The 22,704-nt window shown below is 36.1% G+C and overlaps 2 protein-coding genes across 2 annotated transcripts; one reads left to right on the forward strand and one right to left on the reverse strand.

Annotated features, from left to right (window-relative positions):
* Positions 1-1,255: 1,255 nt before the first annotated feature.
* LOC143391351 (olfactory receptor 51H1-like) lies at positions 1,256-2,212 on the forward strand. The gene has a single exon (XM_076844048.2). The coding sequence runs from the start codon at positions 1,256-1,258 to the stop codon at positions 2,210-2,212; it is 957 nt and encodes a 318-aa protein (XP_076700163.2).
* A 10,908-nt stretch (positions 2,213-13,120) lies between these two features.
* Positions 13,121-14,064, reverse strand: LOC143391352 (olfactory receptor 51H1-like). The gene is given in 2 exon segments (XM_076844049.2): positions 13,121-13,404; positions 13,407-14,064. Coding segments are annotated over 2 exon segments (942 nt in total).
* Positions 14,065-22,704: the final 8,640 nt, after the last annotated feature.

Here is a 22,704-nt window from a genome sequence, read left to right on the forward strand (position 1 = left end):
AAATCAAGGAAAAAAAAAGAAACAAAAATCTAATATCAATACTAAGAATACATGAGAAACAAAAATTTTTATTCCTAGTGATCATAATAAAAGCACACATTTCTTTCTATATCCTTTACATTTTAACTCACACATTGATCCTGTGGGACAGACACTGTTATTATCCACATGTTCACATACAGGGACTGCACAGGGGGAACTCAATATGAGATATATGTATCTAGAGTTCTTAGCAAACTTTATTCCAATCAATTGATAAAGACAACAGATGAGAATCTTAAGGTTGAAAGCTTTTGAAAAAGGGTATGTTCTACCTCTGGCTTCAATCATGTCAAAACTCCATCAGGAGGCTTTTTAAGATAAAGAGAGGTTACTGGTTCTGGATATGTAAGAACATCTTCGGGGTCTCCATTAAGGCCTCTATAATACGCCCTAAGTCAGATGTGGCATGATCGCTGTGCTTTCACTGTAGAAGATTACAAATAATTTCAATCCTGAAAATATCTTTAGGTGAGCCCTGGTGTCTTACTTCTGTTTGGATAGAATGGATTACTCTAAAAAGGAATCTTCTTGTTGCTTTCCCAAGTATAATTTACTCTCTCTCCTGCCAAGATCTTGCTAAGGTAGAAACAACAAGCTCATTTCAATTTAAATGATTTAAGAAGCTATCTGTGGTGCCTGGGTTAAACATGATTCTGAGAGCATATCCAAGCTCAGTGGGGATGAAGGAAAGTTATGCTCAAAGTGGAAATATCAGCATGTGAACTGGACATTTTCATCTGTCCTACTGCCTTCTAGAAAGCTCTGGGCACAAAGAGTATGATTTGTTTGTAGTTGAATCATTTATGGAAAATCAATTTCATATTTTATATTGATTGTGTTAGATTTATATGACTATGTTATTTGTCCTCAGCTTCCAATTCACCACTTATAAGATACTGATTAGAAAGACAGGACAGATAGAAGATTTTTACTGAATGGATTTGCTTAAATTGAATGTGACTTATTTGTCCTTGGGTAGGTCATTTTTCTCTGAGCTAGTCAAAATTTCCTCAGTAGGCCATACCTCAGAATAGTAATCTCAGGATCTCTGTTATCTTTTATGTTACCCTTTTCTCCTGCACATAGCCATGGGGACATAAAATGGGGACAGGGAAGTCAGGTTTTAACATATCATTAATCCCTGTCACTGTATTTTTAGGAAGTGGCTCACCAGGATCTTACCAGCTCCCCATGCCCACATCACATTGGTTTCATGGCAGGTAATAACTACTCCCACTTTCAACACCCATACTTTGTCTTAACTGGAATTCCGGGACTTGAACAGGAGTATCACTGGATGGCATTTCCTCTGGGTGCCATATATGTCATTGCTCTCTTTGGCAATGGCATCATCATCTCCACCATCAAGTCTGAACCATCCCTGCATATCCCCATGTACTACTTTCTGTGTATGCTGGCCTTTGCAGACATGGGGCTCACTCTTTGTACTTTGCCTTCTATGCTAGGCATATTCTGGTTCAACTACAAGTTCATTGCCTTTGATGCCTGTCTTGTTCAGATGTATTTCATCCACACCTTTTCAGCCATTGAGTCAGGTGTGCTGGTGGCCATGGCCATTGATCGTGTAGTGGCCATCTGGAACCCCCTTAGGTACAGCACCATCCTAACCAACAGAGTGGTCTGCAAAACGGGGATGGCCATTTTGTCAAGAGCAGTCTGTGTGGTCTTCCCAGTGCCTTTTCTCATCAAGCGGCTTCCCTTCTACCGCTCCAACATCCTCTCCCACTCCTTCTGCCTCCACCAAGATGTCATGCGCCTTGCCTGTGCCAGCACCCGTGTCAACAGTCTCTATGGCCTCATTGCTGTTATCTTCACCAAGGGTTCAGATTCCCTTTCTATCCTCCTCTCTTATGTGTTCATACTCCGGACAGTGATGGCTCTTGCCTCCAGGGAGGGCCAGTGGAAGGCACTCAACACCTGTGTTTCACACATCTGTGCTGTGCTCATCTTCTATGTGCCACTGATTGGGGTTTCTGTCATTCATCGATTTGGAAAGCACCTGTCACCACTGACCCATGCCCTCATGGCTAATGCTTACCTTCTTGTACCTCCTGTGCTCAACCCCATAGTCTATACTGTGAAGACCAAAGAAATCCGAAAGAAGATCATCCAGATATTTGTTCAAACCAAGATTACTGCAGAGGGATAATCAATCAGTTTTAGATAGGAAGAGCCTATTCTGTGAAAGTTCAATTAAGACTATGATAAATTGATTTTTTAAAAAACTTTTCTGTGTGATTTGAATTGGGCAAAGAAAGATTTTTCTACTCATGGAGAATACCTTCTTTTTCCTAGGCTGAATTGTCTTTTATTTATTAGAGAAAGAGTGGCATCCATAAAAGTTGCACTTCCCCATAAACTTATATTTAAGACTAGGCACATGCCAGCTTAAGGCAAGAAATATTAATAATTCCACCGGTAAAAGCAATTCCTTTGAGCTGAAATAAGGCAAAGGTTTTACAACTTTTAAATTTCAGTTCATTAAATTAACATGCTAGTTTAAGACTTAGAAGTTGCCTCTATGAATTTAGTTGAGGAGGAAACAAACTGTATTCATTAAATAATAAGAGAAAACCTGAAGACAATATGTTATTAAAGTAAAATATGAATCAGAAAAATAATCACATTTTAGAATTAAGAACATATACATAATGAGCATGAGTCAGTGGTATTAAATAATTTGAGATCAAAAGATTGAGGGTGAGTTTTAGCTATTCCAACTAAGATCTGTATGACATTGGGAATTACCTTAATTTCTCTTAGCCCAATTTTCATTTTGAAAATGGAAATAATATCACTTTGCATCCAGCATTATTACAAAATTAAATTTAAGAATTATAAATAAAACTATCAAATGTTGTGTGATTGTAAGAAATATTCGAGAACATTGAATATAAGGGAATAAGAGGGCTTGTATTTATAGGTTGTCTATGAAGTAAAAGACAAGTTGCCAAATCCTTTTAGGTTATTTTATTTGATAATCATGGCATCTTTAGGAGCTGGGGAAGTGGGGCAACAATGTTAATCCAAGGGATTGAGAGGCTGAGGCAAGAGGATCACAAGTTCAAGGCCAGTCTGGGCAATCTAGAAAGGTCCTGTCTCAAAATAAATAAGAACTTGGGGATGTAGCTCAAGGGTGAAACACCCCTGGGTTCTACCCCCAGTACTGAAAACACACACACTCTCTCTTTTACACACACATACACACACACACACAAAACAGTTTATTTTTTTATTTTTTGGCTAAGGCATGGTCTGGAACATTTCTTGTAGAATGTTGTACATCATGGGAGACAGATAAGATGGGTTAGGCAGAAAGATGGTGAAGATATTCATGGAAGAGATTTAAAGACTCATTATGGCTTTTAGTTGAAGGTAAACAAAGTATAAGAAATGGAAAAAAAACAAGGCATGTGTATATTCTGAGCTACTTGTATCTGTTTACATGGTCACATTTTAAAAAAATTCTTTTTAGTTGAACATGGACACAATACCTTTGTTTTACTTATTTATTTTATGTGGTGCTGAGGATCAAACCCAGTGCCTCACATGTGCAAGGAAAGCACTCTGCCACTGAGCCACAACCCCAACTCCACATGATCAGATTTTTTATAAAGTATTTGTCATTTGATTGTTAAAGTGAAACATGATAGACTCTTTGATATTTCGGCAACTATTGCTCTAATCAGTGGCTATTTTAGAGTTGGTAAGATTAATTCACAAGAAATTATGCATACAAATAAAGAATATTTCCATTTAAAATCTGCTTTCAGGTACATGAGGCCTTACCAGATTAATTTTAGTTGAGTAAAAATAAGCTTTTATTCTTAATTATATAAGCAAAAGAAAGTATAATGCAGACATACATCAAAATAATATAAGTATAAAATGTCTTATAAATGTTCTGGACTTTTTAGATGACTTGAGGTCTACCATGCCTGGAGGGTCTTAAAGTTATACCAATACCACCACAGTGGCCCTGAGTCTGGAGCAGGGGATACAGCTCCACATCTCTTCCTGTTGTTGCTAATGAGCCCTGCATGATGCATACCTATACGAAAACATCACATGGTACACCATAATATGTATAATATTTATGCATCAACTAAAAATAAATAAATACAAATATATATTAAGGAAAAAAGACTAAACCAAGATGTACCTTCTCCAAATTGGGGGAACAGATCCCAGAAGCAATAAAAAGTGACCAATATTTTTGAGGCATGAACCCTGTCTCTTTGAGCACATATTGGTCTTAGGTATTTTCATCCATTTGGGAACTTTAAATTTAAGTGAAGGCAAAGAATTCTAAAATCATAGTCTGTGCTTTAGAGACAAACAGTAATGTTCTCCATAGCTATTTGAATTTGGTACCTTAAGTAAATAAAGGTTGGTCTCAGAAACAAGTGTCATGGTGAAGGAGATTGGGTATTTCTCTCTACCCACTTTCAGCCTCTTTTCACGTTCTGCTTTGGAGGTGAAGATGATAGCTGCAGGTGAGTATTAAGAATAGCAACAGTATGATCTATACCATCTGTTAATAGAAATAGCTGACATTTTGGATATTTCTTATTATCCCCCAAATTAATGCTGTGAGTGAAGGTATTGAAAGCAACAGCTTAAGTGTTATATACCTCTGGATTTAAATCCTATTTATGTCACTTATTATCTGTAATCTGGAATAAAATACAAAATTAATTTAATGTATCTATTCTAATCTACAAAATCTGCATAAGAATATTATTTATTTTGTAGAGTTAAGGAGATTAGGGAGATAATGTATATAAGATCTAGCTCAGGGCCTGAGAAGAATAAACATTCAATAAATATCAATTGATATAATAATTATTCTCAATTAAAAAATAGACCAATTTTATATACAATTATAATGCACCAATTAAAACATAAATAGAAGGGAGATAAATATTGCAGAAGAAGGGGATCAAGTAGAGGGGGGTGATAATGGTAAGAGAAAGTAATGAGGATTGAAATAGAGTAAGCTATGTTACATGCATTTATGAATATGTCAAAATGAACCCCACAATTGTATATATTTATAAAGCCCTAATAAAAAGTACACCAAGGCACAGTTTTGTAATTTTATCAGGCTCAAATAGCAAATAAGTGGGCATAACCACAAGTTGAAGCCACATCACTCTGCTGCAAAGTCCATGCTGATCCCCAACCTTGTCTCTTGTTTCCTCTCCTGTGTATACTCAGGGCCTTCTTCTGCTTCCAAAAGGAAACAACTGCATAATATCCTAAAAATAAGGCAGTTAATCTAGTCCCTCTCTAGGTAAGATTTCAGCTCCCCAGTACATAGCAATGAGAGAAGCTTAAAAAGGGGGTGATTTAGTGCAGTGTGATTGACGGTCTCAGCATCAGTGCTGACCTGGGAATAGTCTGTTATCTATCTGTGCTGAGCTCAGAAAGAGTGTTTGGAAAAGTTTATGACTTCTCAATGATACTGGAGCACCTAGTAGTAGTAGCAGTAATAGTAGTAGTAGTAGTAATAATAATAATAATAATAATAATAATAATTATATTGATCTAAACAATTTGAAAAATAAAAACAAAATCCAAAAGTATTTTATTATGGATAGTTTTGAGAAATATGGGCTTAAAAGGATGCATTCTATATTCTTTTTGTAGTTAACTTAATATATATGTGTGTGTCCATGTATAGACACTTATACATATATTCATGCACTTGAGCTAAGATACTACATAATAATGAGGATGAAAACTAGAAAGTCAAGGGCTGCGGATTAAAAAAAAGGTACAGTCTAATGTTGGAAACAGGCATGTAATCAAGAGGAATATTTTCTGGGTAACTGAGGGTCACCTGGAAAGTGAGAAGTGCTATCTTCTTTCCCAGGTAAGGATGTCCTGAAGTCAGCATGATTTTTCATTTGTAGACTTCATCTTTTTAGTGCTGCAAATAGATCCTATAATCAGAACTTCCAATCTAAATTTATTGAGCCATGATATAATCCCAATTTTTCTAGCTTTAGGGATCTAAATTATGACTTAACATTAACACCTGATAATTAAGAATCAAGGAGTAGTCACATGCTGTGGAAAATGCCTGTTATCCCAGCAGTTCAGGAGGCTGAGACAGGAGGATCATGAGTTCAAAGCCAGCCCTAAACAACTTAGTGAGACCATGAGTCCAAAAAATACACACACACACACACACACACACACACACACACACATACATGAACTTGGGGATGTGACTCAGTATAAATAAATAAATAAACAAAAAATAAAAGAATCGAGGAGGAGCTCCAACTTTATCTGTAGTCTTTCATGTTGGAATAACTTTCAGTTTACAGCTAGTGGCTAGCAGCTATGAGCAGCTCGGAGTGCTTGAAGAATCTACACTTGTTCAGGCCTGATAGGAATGCCTGCAGGATGGGATGCTCTGCTCTAGCAAGCTGAGCCATTAGTGAAACCACATCCTTAGCACTTGTGGTTAGCGTGGCCAAGCTGCCAGGCCAGGAAACTGATAGCCAGGAGCTTCGGCATGGAACTTAGAAACCCCCTCCCCTAGGGACCAAGACCCTTCCTGATGATAGCAATATTTAGAACATCCTCATAGTGTGGTTACATTAGGCATAAGATGATTGGCTCATGGATACTATCTTACTTGTGTATGACTGATAGGCACGCCCCACTCGAAACCTATAACAATTGTATGCATTCCAAAAATAAACTGAGCTACTGGACAACAACCTGAGGTGGGTCTCCAGCCAGTTCTCTCACCAGCTCCCGGAGTCTGTGTGTTGATTCCCCATCTCTACCCCCACGCCTCCCCGCCACCCCCCCGCCCCACAAGGTAGCCAAGCAAATTGTTGACCAGAACCACAGCACTTTCAGACAAGCTTCTACCCTTGTTCCCTTTTCACATTTTACTCTTGAGATCAGTGGTTATGGTAAATAGGAAAATTGCCACCTAAAGAGGTCTGTCACCTAATTTCTGGAAAGTATGTTACATAGAAATATGGAATCAAGGTTGCTAATAAAAATGACTTTAAGATAAGGACACTATCCTGGATTACTTAGGTGACCCTAGTCATCTAAATGTAATAAATAGGGTCAAAAGCACACATACTATGGTGATACCATATGATATGAGTGAAAGATTATGGCCTGTGTTATATTTTTTTAATGATTATTTGTTTTTAACACATCAGGACCCCCATGGCTCCATCTCTGCTTGGTGTTACATTCAGTGAACAAGATCTCCAATGGACTTTCTTGAAGACTAAGGCCAAGAAGGTGTTTACTGAAGGTGTCTTCAAAAGAGAATGGTGGCCTTTTGGTAGTGAAATATGTATTTAGACTTTATAACTCTTTTTTTGTGTGTGATGCTGGGGATTGATCCCAGGGCTGTGTACATGCAAGGCAAGCACTCTACCAACTGAGCTATATCCCCAACCCCAAGACTTCATAACTCTTTGCACATCTTTCTCCATGTCCATTGTTTTTCACACAACAGCTACTAATAATAGTCTACATTTCTCCACAAGATCTTCCTATCAAAGCCTGCTTGGCTGCTCATGTTCTCTTTCCCATTTCCTCTCTCCTGACCTGGCTCTTCCCAGCTATGTGCAGCTGTCCTGAAGTTGAAGCACATGAGGAGGAAACATTTTTCCCCAAACTGAAAATTAAATAGTATCTAGAAATTTTGTATGCCAAATAAAATTGAGATTAAATTTATGTGTTTCTGTCAATGTATTTATGTGCAGCATTTTGTTGGGGAGGGGATTCTGTGGCAATTGTGTTGTTTATTTGTTTGATTGGTAGTCACATATCAATTAGATTTTCTTTTATTTTCAAATTTATAGTGAGTTAGTTATGTTTAATGGTTCATATCTGATAAGCAATTTGAATTGTGTCCTGAACTGCTTACACTCGCAATGACAATGACAGGTTTACATGAAATTTACTATGAAATAAATCAGGCACCAGCCTAGCAGTTTGGATGCTCATGTAAATATTCCACCTCTAGGATGTATAAACCTGTTCTGCCCAAACATTTTAGAACATGCCTGCTACACCTTCTTGTGCATCCATCATTAACACATAATGAATTTGATCATGCATTCAAAATAAACTTTTTCTAAGGCAAGTTGTTTTTAATTTTTTAAATTAGTGCATTTTAGGCATACAAGATATTGCATTTCATTTTCACATAGGCATACAAGTATGGAATAAAATTTGCTTCATTTTTTTCCCTAGTACTTCCCCTTGTCCTCTCCTCCCTGCCCTTTTTCCCTTCCTCTACCCTACTGATCTTCCTTCTATTAGAGATTTTTTTAAATTGGTATTTTAGAGATATACATAAATGTGGAATTTACTGTGGTGTATTTATATTTGTACATAGAAAATTTGGTCAGCCTCACTCTGCAGTCCCTCCCTTCTCCGGTCCCTTCTCCCTCCCCTTCCTTTGCTCCACTGTCTTCCTTCTATTTTCTTAGGCTTCTCCCATGTCTCTCTTTATTTATAACTTGTTTTAAGTTGTAGTTAAACATGAAGTTTGATGTATTTCTGGGCTGCTCATTTTCTTTCCTCCTAGAAAACATTCTTACCTTGTTCCAATCACCCCCATAATCTGATGTAAAAGTATATTTTACTTTTGTAAAAAGAATTTCCATGGCCCTGTATGGCAGAGGCATATTAAAAAATCAAGGACTTTCTTTCTTTTTTTGATTTGTTCTTTTTACATATACTTGACACTAGAATGTATTTTATATACTCTAGTGGATAAAATATTATTTATTATACATGCATGGAGTATAACCTATTCTAATGAGGATCCAGTTCTTGTGGTTGTACATGATGTGGAATTACACTGGTCGTGTATTCACATATGAACATGGGAAAGTTATGTTTGATTTATTCTATGTCTTTCCTAATCCCATTCCCCACAGTCCTTTCATTCTCCCTTATCTAATCCACTGAACTTCTATTCTTCCCCTTCCTACCCCTTGTTGTGTGTTAGCAACCACATATTACAGAGAATGTTCAGCCTTTGTTTTTTTTTTTTTGTGTGTGTGTGGGGGGGATTGGCTTATTTCACTTAGCATGAGAGTCTCCAGATTCATCCATTTATCAATGGAATATTACTCAGTGAAAGGACTTAGTTTCTGATTAAATATGTGTCAATATATGATGTATAAAGGGAGAATGTTTGCACTTTTAAAAATTGAAAGTCATAACTATAGGGCAAAAGCCAGAATTATATCTGGATTGTGTGGTAATTCAGGTATTGAAAAGTTCAAAAGATAGAAATTGCATAGAAGCAGTCAAAAAGGAGACAGAATTTTACAGTACTAGTGGAAGATCAATGTGTTAATTTCAATAAATAGAATAAGTACTTTGAATGTTTTCACCATAAAGAAATGATAAATGTTTGAAGAGAAAAATGATTAACCTGATTTAAACAGTGTGCAATGTATGCTCATATCAAGACATCAACTGGTCTTCCACCAATAAGTATAATATTCATGATTTTATGTATCAGTTAAATGCATTTAAGTTAAATTTTTAAATGAAGAGGGGAAATAAAGAGATTGATTCTTATGGTTATATCTTAAGGACATTAAAATGAATAACATTTTGGAAGAGTGGATTTACTTAGATAACAAGTGACACATTGAGAAATATTGGCACCTTGTACGAGGGGAAGCAGTGGAGGCAGGCAAGGAAACAGGAGGTAGAAGACATGGAAAGGTGCTGTGAAAATTAGCAAAATTAGCAAAAAGATCAAAAACAGAGAATTTTCAATATTTGAAATTTAGCCAAAATGATCAAGTTGAAGATGAATTCAGAAAAAAAAATGGATTTGTTAATTAGAAAGAGACCTGAGCTGTGAAACATAGTTTCATGTAGCAATGAAGATACAAGTCAGACTGTAGGGGCCAGAGGAGGACTGCACAGTGAGGACAGGGAGTTATGTCTGTGGAACACTTGTAGAAAGCATGTAGCATTTGATCTTGAACCTCACAACCCCATCAGAGAATAAGGGTATTGAAAGGATATCTTCCACTAGTCTTTGTTATCACAGTGTTTGAAAAAAGTGTGTGTGTGTGTGTGTGTGTGTGTGTTTTCCATGCATATATATTTCATGGTTGGTTAACTTCTTTCTGCACTCTACAATGCAGTATGGTTATGGTTTATAGTTATGAATTTATTTTAGCCAAACAATGAGGACCTTTTCTAACATATGTATATTATATACTTATTTATTCAAAATGTATAGACAGGCACTACTATACTAACATATTTTCTATATGATAACACATAAAAAGTATTTTTGAAGAATGAGATAAACTTAAATACGTAAGTTCTATGACTTTCTCCTTATAGGCTAATGGATTATAATGGGTTCTCTTGGAGATACATGCTCTCTATTTATACAGCATTAATATCGAGGCCTTGGCTGACAAAAAATTATACTTCCTAATCTCCAAACATGTACATTTTTATTCTTAACAAACCAAAAAGGAAACATAATTTCTATTGAAAATGTAAACTTCTTATCAATCTTTCAGGCTTATTTTTTATTTGCTTATATTTCCTGTCTTTTTCATCTTGGTAAGATGACTCTCTTAAGATCTCAGCAATATTGATTACTTTCTTATTTCTTACTCATCTTTATCTTAAAACAACTAGTCTTTTTCTTCTCTGTGAAATTTGCTTGTAAGTATAGGAAACCCTGAGACATGGGTCAAGTCTCAATTTACAAACTTCAGGATCAATAACTCTTAATCTGAACTTAGCCATTCCACAAAGAAACTGCATGACCTTGAACGAGTTACTTAATTGATCTGAGTCTCATTTCCTCTCTGTGTAAAATGTCCATGACATCTGTTTTCAAAGCTTGTTGGGAGAATCTACTGAGATAATATACAAAAGAATTATTAGTGTTAACAAATTAAATATTATACTCTAATGTAATATTACTTGCCTTTTAATTGTCTTTATCCATATTTTCTAGATAAATATTCTAGAAATTGAGTGTAAAATGAATGTATTTTTCTCATAAACCTGGAGGTTACCATAATAACTGCATTTTGTTAGTGTTAAATACATACTTGTTGAATGAATAAATAATCCCCCTGCAAGCTGGTTGCATATTTTTTAACACAATTCTTTTTTTTATTATTTCACAAAGAGTACCATTTATTTAGGAATCACTGCATTCTGACATAAGATAGCTTCTATGTAAGAAATAGTATTCTTTTTTTCTGATTTTTTTCTTTTTTAAAAAATTTTTATTGTTGGTTGTTCAAAACATTACATAGTTCTTGACATATCATATTTCACACATTTGATTCAAATGGGTTATGAACTCCCATTTTTACCCCGTATACAGATTACAGAGTCACATCGGTTACACATCCACTGTTTTACAAATTGCCATACTAGTGTATGTTGTATTCTGCTGCCTTTCCTATCCTCTACTATCCCCCCTCCCCTCCCCTCCCCTCCCATCTTCTCTCTCTACCCCATCTACTGTAATTCATTTCTCCCCCTTGTTTTTTTTCCCTTTCCCCCCACTTCCTCTTTTTTTTCCCTCACTTCCTCTTGTATGTAATTTTGTATAACAATGAGGGTCTCCTTCCATTTCCATGCAATTACCCTTTTCTCTCCCTTTCCCTCCCACCTCTCATCCCTGTTTAATGTTAATCTTCTTCTCATGCTCTTCCTCCCTACTCTGTTCTTATTTGCTCTCCTTATATCAAAGAAGACATTTGGCATTTGTTTTTTAGCGATTGGCTAGCTTCACTTAGCATAATCTGCTCTAATGCCATCCATTTCCCTGCAAATTCCATGATTTTGTCATTTTTTAATGCAGAGTAATACTCCATTGTGTATAAATGCCACATTTTTTTATCCATTCATCTATTGAAGGGCATCTAGGGTGGTTCCACAGTCTAGCTATTGTGAATTGTGCTGCTATGAACATCGATGTAGCAGTGTCACTGTAGTATGCTCTTTTTAGGTCTTTAGGGAATAGACCGAGAAGGGGAATAGCTGGGTCAAATGGTGGTTCCATTCCCAGCTTTCCAAGAAATCTCCATACTGCTTTCCAAATTGGCCGCACCAATTTGCAGTCCCACCAGCAATGTACAAGTGTACCCTTTTCCCCACATCCTCGCCAGCACTTTTAACACAATTCTTAAAACAGGCATTAGCATCAATGTAAAAGCACATTACATTTGACATATTCATACCATTCATACCCACAAACCTGTGTATTGCATCTTTAAATCTCCTTCTTGTGCTGAGAATTTTTAACATTCCTTACATAAATCCGAGAAGTAGTTTTATTCTGTAAAAATTTTACTAGTTCATCCACTACACAGCAAAATTTGAGCCATTCATGTTGGGTCAAGAGAGTAAAGAAAGAACGTGTATTAGTATACTAAGTATTTGATAAAAACTAGAACTATGTTAACTCTATAGAGAAGTGATATTACTTAAAAGAAAAGGTATGTATTAAGTAACCACAAATGAATCTGATTTAATCTCATCATAGACACCCTTCACCCTTTAAATATCTAGAAACATAGATAAATGTTGCTTGATCCTATGACAGTTCTCTTTTCTCTATCTAAAAATTAAATATTCCATATACTCAGTCTTTCAGTAGAACTATAGGGCTTATTTAATTTTTCTTGATGTAATTATTATTTATTGATAACTATAGGAAAATATTACTTAACATTACAATAATAAACATAAGTGTTATCTGTATAAACATATAATTTTATATCAGTGATGTTCATCTCCGTTCCAAAGAATAAAAATTACTATGTTCCTTAATTAAACGGGATTTTGTGACACCACGTATCAAAATGCATGCATTCCAAAACAGAATATATGCAGAATAACAATGACTAGTTTTGTATCTTCTCCCATGAGCCTCAACAACCCCACATTTTACGAGATGTGCAAAATTTGATTGCAGTGTAAGTGCTGAAAATGGAACTATTAACTTTTTCAGGGTCAACTTCTTTATCTTACATGTGATTCTGTTCCACTAAGCCCTGTTTATTCTCCCCTGGAACACGTGGATGATCCGTCTCCGTATCGGCTTGGTCCTCACACTGTAGACAATGGGGTTCAGCACAGGGGGAAGTAGCAGGTAGACATTGGCCATGAGTGTGTGCACTACTGGTGGTAAGTGTTTCCCAAACCTGTGGATCATGGTAACACCAATGAGAGGAACATAGAAGAGGAGCACAGCACAGATGTGAGAAAGACAAGTGTTGAGGGCTTTGAGCCTTTCCGCTCTGGAGGCAATGCTCAGCACCATCTTCAGGAATAAGAAAAGAGGATGATAAGGGCATCGAGCCCCAGGGTGAGAATGACGATGATGAGGCCATAGAGGCTGTTGACGCGGGTGATGGCACAGGCTAGCCGCATTGCATCTTGGTGAAGACAATATGAATGAGATAAGACATTGGAATGGCAGAAGGGCAGTCGCTTTATAAGGAATGGCACAGGGAAGACCACACAGAATGCCCGGGTGAGGATAGCTATTCCAATCTTTCCAATAACACCATGGGTGAGGATGGAGGTGTAGTGTAGTGGGTCTCGGATAGCCACAAATCTGTCAAAGGCCATGGACACTAGAACTCCGGATTCTACTACTCCAAAACCATGGATAAAGAACATCTGCGTGATGCATGTATCAAAGGAAATCTCAGGGGCATTGAACCAGAAGATGCTGAGCATAGTTGGCAAGGTGGACATGGAGAGACTAACATCAGTCAGAGCCAAGAGAGAGAGAAAGTAGTACATGGGCTCATGGAGACTCTGGTCCACCTTGATGACTGCCAGAATGGTACCATTCCCCAAGAGGGTTAGAGTGTAGAGAAATCCCAGTGGAAAGGCCATCCATGGGTTCTTGTCTGGCATCCCTGGGATACCTGTCAGAATGAAACTATGATGATTGGCCTGTGATGTGCTCAAGTTCATCATGGTCCTCTTAGCACTGGATGAAGTTGGACTCTCCCACTTAGCTCACAGCTCCTAAATTGAAATTATTTTCTCATATGAGATAAGTAAATGAGTACACAGATTAAAAAAAAAAAAAACAGAGGGAAGAATTAGGTTAGATACCAGTGTCAAGACACTTTCTGGTTTGTATTTTTGCTTCCTAAGAGAGTTGCATGTAATTGCCTCCATTTTCTTGAATTTAACTTGTTCTTCTGAAAAATTGAGATGAAACTGAACACCCAGGGTTCATACAGGAGAGAATTTGGATTGCTTCTCCTTTGGCAATCCTCAAAGTTTGACAGAAAAGAATCAGCCATATCCAAGGACTTAATAACAGAGCATTTAGTTAAATAATAGTAACTTCAAAATCCCGCTTAACTCAATGCCATCACCACACGTACAACGATACAGAATACCAATGCCAACACAAATCCACATCATATAAGTCTTTGTGACTTTATTTTTTTTTAAAAAAAGAACATAAGCACATACACACATACACAGATACATACACATTGCCTAGGCATTTATTGAACTATATTTGTAATGAATTACATGTGCAGATAGTCACATTTAATTCATGTATTTCAAAAACATTATTTTTCCTAACTTCATTTTAAGATAGTAAAAAACAGAATAAAATTTACTGACCCATACACAACCTCATATAAGATACACAAGAATGTATCACACACACACATTTTATTTTGAAAGTCTTCTAACACATCAGGAGTTTGGAAGTTATTCTTGGAAACTCTTCCTTCATCCTACCAATATTTAGCCAATTTTCAAACTTGTCTCTAAAGCATATAAACTGTATTTCTTCTTCCTATTTTTATAACTAATTAATGTTATAGCATACTTCTTTCAGATTCCCATAATAGATCTTTCTGTATCCACTAGTGTCATTTCCCAATAGATTCTTCATTCTGTAGAATATGTTTTAGAAATCTGATTTATTCATTACAACAAAGGTTACTTCAGAGGCTTCCAATGTACTTAGAGTCCTAAATATTTACATTAGTCTTCAGGGTGAGCATAATTCAGCCCCAAGCTGTTTCTCTAGCACCACTTTATACTATTTGCTCTCCCTTTGATCTCTCTTTTTTTTTGGTGGGGGGTTACCAGGCATTGAACTCAACTCTCAATCACTGAGCCACATCCCCAGCCTTATTTTGTTTTTTATTTAGAGATAGGGTCTCACTGAGTTGCTTAGCACCTTGTTTTTGCTGAGGCTGGCTTTGAACTCATGATCCTCCTGCCTCAGCTTTCAAGCCCCAGGAATTACAGGTGTTCAGCAACACACCTGGTGCTTTGGTCTCTTCAATGCAGCCACATTTGTAGTCTTTAATTTCCTGGATCTCACTAAGATACTCCCTGATAGTTGTTTTCTTTCTTTCTTTCTCTTTTTCTTTTTTGCTACTGGGAATTTTACTATTAAGCTACATTCCCAGTATATATATATACACATATATACTAGTTGTTGATGTACCTTTATTTTATTTACATGTGGTGCTGAGAATGGAACCCAGTTTCTCACACATGCTAGGCAAGTACTCTACCACTGAGCTACAGCCCCTGTCCTTCCTGCTCTCCTCCAGTACTTTTTAATTTACTTATTTATTATTTTTTGAGATGAGACGTGGATAAGTTGCTGAGACTGATTCTAGAACTTATGATCCTCCTATCTCAGCTTCCTAAGTAGCTAGGATTGTGGGTGTGGGCCACCATGCCCAGCTTGATATATGTTTTCTACAAAATTTTCCCCCAGTTCCTTTTGCTTTCTCCTACTCTTTCTAATGTTTCACTTTTCCTAGCCTATCTGTCCTTCTTAAGTAAGTTATTTCTAAGTATTTATGGTAGTTTAAGACTTCTTGGTATTCTGCTTTCACATTCTGGACTTTTTCTTCTTATAAATGAAAATAGTTAATTATACATTATGTAAATATTTATTAAATTTTTCTTTCTCTCTTCTTCTTCTTCCTCTCTCTCTCTCCCTAAAAATTAAATTCACATGAAGAAAATATTTTTTATTCATCACCTCTTTGAGCACATGAAAAGCTTATATGAGTATTTGCTTACGAGTTGAATAAGAGAACAAAAAAAATGAATGAATATGGATAATTGAATGTCATTCTTTTTTCAAGGAGTCTTGACAAGCTGAAGACATCTCCTTGCTCTTTTTCATAATAACTGGAAATCATTAATTAGGGGGAAAAAACCTTTTCTTCTAAAAGGCCACAGACTACAGCTTAAGTGGGAAATTTTTGAGAGATACGGTAGTATCTTTTATCTCACATTTGTACTTGTGATAAAAGAGAGAGAAAAAAAAAAAGTCTTAAGAGCTGGTCTAGGGACCTCAGTCTAGAAGGGGAGAAGACCCATAAAACCAGATAGCTTACCCACTCCTTCTGCTCATGGTTTCTCTGTTGTAGGATAAGGATTTGCTGTTTGGGAAACATGATTACAAAAAAACTATTTTCTGTTCGATATGTTAGGAATCTTGAAAAGTAGTGGAGTTCACTTAGGAACGTTGTGTTGTTTCTTATAAAGAGAATTCAGGCTTCTCTCCAAAAAATAACCAGAGCCAAATCTAAGCAAGCACTTTATGCTTCTGGCTTTGTGCTTCTAATCTTCTTGCTGTACTTTGAGGAAGGAGCTTTGTTATACTTTACATGGTAGGTGGAACCATGCTTCTTCAGGTCTGTTGATCCCTCATTCAAAACAACTCTAATGGGTTTCAGTTGGGAATGATCATTGGCTCATCCGCACTGGTTATTTTTCTTGGGAAACTCTTGAAAAATCTTCCATAAACTCTTAAGTCTGCAGGGCCAGCTGAAGCACTGTCTTTCAAGGCAAATAGTTCATTCTTGTTTCCTTCTTCCTTTTTACCATTTGCTGATCTGCTTTTCTTTATCTTAATGTATTCTCCCCATCTTCTCCATTTTTCCCCCTCATTCCTATCCCCATTCTCCAACTTTTCTCATTTATTTTCTTAACTATTTAGCCCTCTGTTTTCTTTATCATCTAATGAAATTTATGTTTATTCTTTCTCCATCTAATTTTTATTTCATATTTTTCTAAACACTATGTCCTCTCCTACACAATGTCTTCTTTGGTTCCTAATAATGACACTCATATTTTACCTTGTCTTTATTTCTTAGTTTTCCAACAATGAATAACACTCTAGAATATTCTCATCTGTTTTGATCATCTCTCTTTCTAGAATTTCCTTGAGAATTTAGTAAAGTAATAAACATAAATAATCCTACCCAGAATTTCCTATGTATAGACGGTATGAAAAAGGTCTGTGCTCCAAGTCAGCATTACTTTGGCTCTGTCCTTTACTGAGACTAACATGCAGGGCACTTATGAAGATTACTCAAACCTCTGGTGGCATATGAAAACATCATGATTCAATAAGGATTTTACAGCTACTTTGGAAAGTATCCCTTGAGGGGCGTAATGTAGTACCATCTGGGCCATTCCATGTCCCTGAGAACTCTCAATCCTTCTGTCATTAGCCAGACAGTCCTTTATGCTGTTGACACCTCTCAAATTTTCAAATTTTCTTCATTTTGATTATACTAGTTCTCTCATTCTCTCTCTCTCTCTCTCTCTCTCTCTCTCTCTCTCTCTCTCCCAGCCCAATTTTGGTACAGGTCTTTTAACTCTAAAGCTAGTCTCAGTCTCAATGATGACATTGTGTTGAAATTTTCCCTGTTGATCATGGCATTTGCAGGGAAATGGATGGCATTAGAGCATATTATGCTAAGTGAAGTTAGCCAATCCCTAAAAAACAAATGACGAACGTCTTCTCTGATATAAGGGTGGTGACTCAAAATGGGGTAGGGAGGAAGAGCATGAGAAGAAAATTACCTCTAGATAGGGAAGAGAGGTGGGAGGGAAAGGGAGGGAGAAGGGGAATTGCACGGAAGATGGAGAGACCCTCATTGTTATACAGAACACATGTATGATGTTGTGAGGAGAAAAAAAAAAGTGTGTCACATTAGATTGGGTAGAGAAAAGTGATGGGAGGGGAGCGGAGGGGAAGTGGGGATAGGAAGGGCAGAAAAATAAAATAGACATTATTAGTGCTATATGTACATTGGTGACTGTATGACAGTGTGATTCTGCAACCTGTACAATCAGAAAAATGAGAAATTATACCCCATTTGATTCAAATATATGAATTGTCAAGATCATTGTACTGTCATGTGTAGTTAATAAAAAAAAAATAGGGCTGGAGACCACTCTTGCTTTTGGTTGGAGAGGATGATTGTCTAGACACTGTCAACCAAAAAAACATGAAGTTCTTTGAAATTGTTGGATTTTCCAGGTTATAAATTGAATCTACAACATATAGATTGTTTCACTTGTTTTAATGCATTTTGATGTAATGATATTTTTTGTTAATAGGACAGTTCTTAAAATTACAGGAACAGCTGGTTCCTCCACCTTGTGCCTTTGTGAAGTCAGTCCTTAAATCATCCACAAGGAGTTGTGTCCCTTTTGATCTCATTTACTTTCCTTCTTAGGTACCTTCATCTTCTGGTAGTAGATATCAAAAAGTCAGATATAAATAATTACACTTTTTTAATCTATGACTTAGAGTGTATGATAGAATTTTATGTATCCATCTTTTCTGACTATTGTTTTATCATTTAATTTAAATGTTACATTAAAACAAAGCATTGTGCATAATGGGTTAATATGATTTTTTGACAGAGGTATGCATTGTGTAATATTTAAATCAGGTTAAATATATCTAGTTTCTCAAATATTTCTCAATTGTTTATGGTGAAACTTTCATAATTCTTTTTTATAGTTTTTAAAATGTAGAATAAATTACTGCCATTTATAGTCACCAGAATCTCTTGCCCCTATCATCCTGTATTAAGTACTCATTGATTAACTTTTCCCCATCCTCCCCTCCATCCTGCTGTGGTAGCCACCATTCTATTCTCAACTTCCATGAGATCAACTTTTTTAGGTTCCACAAATGAGTGCCATCATCCATGGTTTATTTCACTTAACATAATGTTATCAGTTTTGCAGGAGGGTGAGTGGGTGGAATGAGGTGTTCTGATGTTCATGCCTTTGGTTGTCATGTGGTCATCTGCTATCTTTTTAACTATGTTACCATTTTCACTCTTGCCATGATTGGCAAGATTGAAGCAGCAATCCTGCTGCAGAATTTGGGAGCTATGGTCTTTGTGCATTGTCTCATGAAAAGTCTTCCATTTTTCCTTCTAATGTCTCTCCTACCCATACTGCCTCCATTAGGATGCCAGGAGGCATGCCTGCACTGACACCCAAGTCAATGGCATCTGTTGTCTGTTGCCTGGGATCTTCATTATTGTCCTAGATACCTTGACCCTTTTGAGCCCTTACATTCTAACTTCTGGGCAATATGGGGCATTGTTTCCCAGGAAGAAGCACAAGACTGTCAATATCTCTCTCTTAAATTTGTGCAGCACTAATCTTCCAGTGCCTATCATTTGTATGATCCTGATTAATTACTCTGGGAAGAATTTAGCACCAGTGATATGCAATTCGTTTCATATTGTACACATAGAGCACAATTTTTTCAAGATACTGATTGTACACAGAATATTTTCACACCATTCTTGTCTTATACATGTATTTAAGGTAATGATGTCTATCTAACTCATTCCACCATTGGAAAACTGGAAATGGAACCATCATCTGACCCAGCTATCCCCAAAGGACTTAAAAATATCATACTACAGGAACACAGCCACATCAATGGTCAATATCTACTCTCTGGTCCATCCTGTTGTGTACAGTGTCATGACCAAGCATATCTGATGGTGAATTGTACAAGTATTCTCTGGCAGCAGAATTGGCCCTTAATGACATCTACTATTATTTCTTGCAGTCAGATCAGAGAAGTATCCAATGAACACTTCGTAATAGAATTTCCTACAGAAATGTAAATACTCTATTATAATAATAATATAATAATCATTAGGCACACATAATTATTGAGCACTTGAATCTTGGCTGGTGCAAATGGACAACTAAATTTTAATTAATTTTAATTATTTTTAAAATTTAGTTAATTTAAGTGTAAATTTAAATAGCCCCATAAGGTTACTACTAGCTACTTTATTAAGTAGTACATATCTAATATATTATGTCATGTTGTTGCCTAATAATTTTGATGAAAGCAAGATAGTTTGATTAAATTAATACTTTACATCCAATCTGGAAGTCAGTATGGAGATTGGAAAACTGGAAATGGAACCACCATCTGACCCAGCTATCCCACTCCTCAGTTTATACCCAAAGGACTTAAAAAAATAGCATGCTACAGGGACACAGCCACATCAATGTTTATAGCAGCACAATTCACAATAGCTAACTTATGGAACCAACCTACATGCCCTTCAGTAGATGAATGGAGAAGGAAACTTTGGTATATATACACAATGGAACATTACTCAGCATTAAAAGAGAATAAAATCATGGCATTTGCAGGTAAATGGATGAAGTTCGAGAATATAATGCTAAGTGAAGCAAGCCAATCCCCCCCAAAAAAAGGCCAAATATTTTTTTTGATATGAGGACACAGATGCATAATGGAGATCAGGGTGTGGGGGGGGAGCATGGGAAGAATGGAGAAACTTTAGATAGGGCAATGGGGAGGCAGCGGGAAGGAGGTGGTAAGGGGGCAGGAATGATGGTGGAATGAGTTAGATATCATTACCCTAAGTACATATATAAGACAAGAATGGTGTGAAAATATTCTGTGTACTATCAATGTCTTAAAAAATTGTGCTCTATGTGTACAATATAAAATGAATTGCTTTCTGACATCATGTATAACAAATCAGAATAAATAAAAATGATACTTTTTAATAACAAAATGTTATATAATAATTTAAAAGTTATTAATATATAATAAAATTAACAGATTTTTGTTATATGCACCTGTAAGTTTTGACAAAGGCATAGAGTCATGTAACCACCACTGAGAACAAAATAGCCAAAGAATTTTATCACATCTCCAAATTTCCTCACATTTCCCCTTTGTGGGTGACTCCTCTATGCGTACACAACCCCTTGGCAAACATTGAATCATTCTCTATTCCTGTAATTCTTCTTATTTTCAGAGTGTCATACAAATGGAATTTGCTAGTATGAAATCTTCTGTGTCTGGTTTCTTAGCATGATGTACTTAAATTGAATCCATGCTGTTGCATATACTGGAAGATTATTTATATTTATTGCTAAATATTTTTCTGTTTTATATCATTGTTAATAACTTTTTCAAGACAAAATTCCAGACCATTCTGGCTCTATTATAATCATTCTAGTGTTCAGTGCTGAACACAGGGTGTTTATTTTCTTGTGCCTGTATTTATTTATATATCTTATAAAACAAATGTATACTTCTAAGGTGTTGGAAGCAGGAGAGGAAAGTTAGAAATGTCATATACAAAGGATGAAAGCATGGTGTATCAAGTGAGCTGGGAAAATATGGAATTCCATACATACTTTGGATAATTTCAACCTCATTTCCATGTGTACAGCTATTCTGAATTTCTCTGATTGTAGTACTGGACATTGAACTGAGGGGTGTTTTACCAATTAGCTACATTCCCAGTTCTTTTTACTTATTTATTTTTATTTTTGAGACAGGTTTCATTAACTTGCTGAGGCTGACCTAGAACTTGGAATCCTCCTGTCTTGGTCTCCTGAGTAGATGGATTTATAGGAGTATGCCACCACACTTTTGTCTTTTTTATTTATTTTTTTTTGTGGGTGGGTTACAGTTTCTTGCACTGTAGTATGATAACCTAACAGATGTGTTTCCTCCCTGCTATTCTAAATAATTCATATGAATATGAACCTTTCTACTTCATTGTATTCCAAGTGCTTAATGTGGTTCAGACCATATGGTGGGATCATAATGTATTTTCTTGAATGGAAAAATCAACGAAAACTGCTTTATTAATGTTGATTTAATGTTTCTCTCTGTCCTCATCCAAACTTCATGTTTCTTCTGAAATTTTCAGTCACTCAAATTTGCTGATGAGACCAGAGGAAAGGGTATTATTTACCTATCATTCTGAGCATTATTTGATATGTAATTTATGGAGTTAGTTACTTTTTCTAAATACTGATTGTAATTAGCACTTTTTATTAGGGTGCTTGGCACAGATTCAGTGAGAATATGGATGCAAAAATGTTTCAAGGGGTATAAAAAGCCATAGAAATTAGATATTACCAGGATTATTACGTTATTCCCTGTTACAGAGTTGGTTCTGGTTCACATGAAACTTAATTCAGATGTACTTAGGAATCAAGCAATCTATAGGATGGGTTGATTGAGGATAATATGAAACCATTTTTCCTGAATATATGCATGGAAATATTTACAAACCAGTGTAGTGTAGCATATTTTTTAAGATCAATTGCTTTGAAATAAGGTAGACATGGTCTTAAGCATAGACTCTGTAGTTTGTTAATTTTTAGCTGGGCAAAGTTAATATATATATATATATATATATATATATATATATATATATATATAGAGAGAGAGAGAGAGAGAGAGAGAGGGAGAAAGAGAGAGGGATAGAGAGATGGTGTGGG

Source organism: Callospermophilus lateralis, chromosome 2 (genome assembly GCF_048772815.1).
Source record: "Callospermophilus lateralis isolate mCalLat2 chromosome 2, mCalLat2.hap1, whole genome shotgun sequence".
Classification (NCBI taxonomy): domain Eukaryota; kingdom Metazoa; phylum Chordata; class Mammalia; order Rodentia; family Sciuridae; genus Callospermophilus; species Callospermophilus lateralis.

Excerpts from the sequence above, each read along its gene's own strand:
- LOC143391351 (XM_076844048.2), top strand. The coding sequence starts at position 1,256 with ATGGCAGGTAATAACTACTCCCACTTTCAACACCCATACTTTGTCTTA.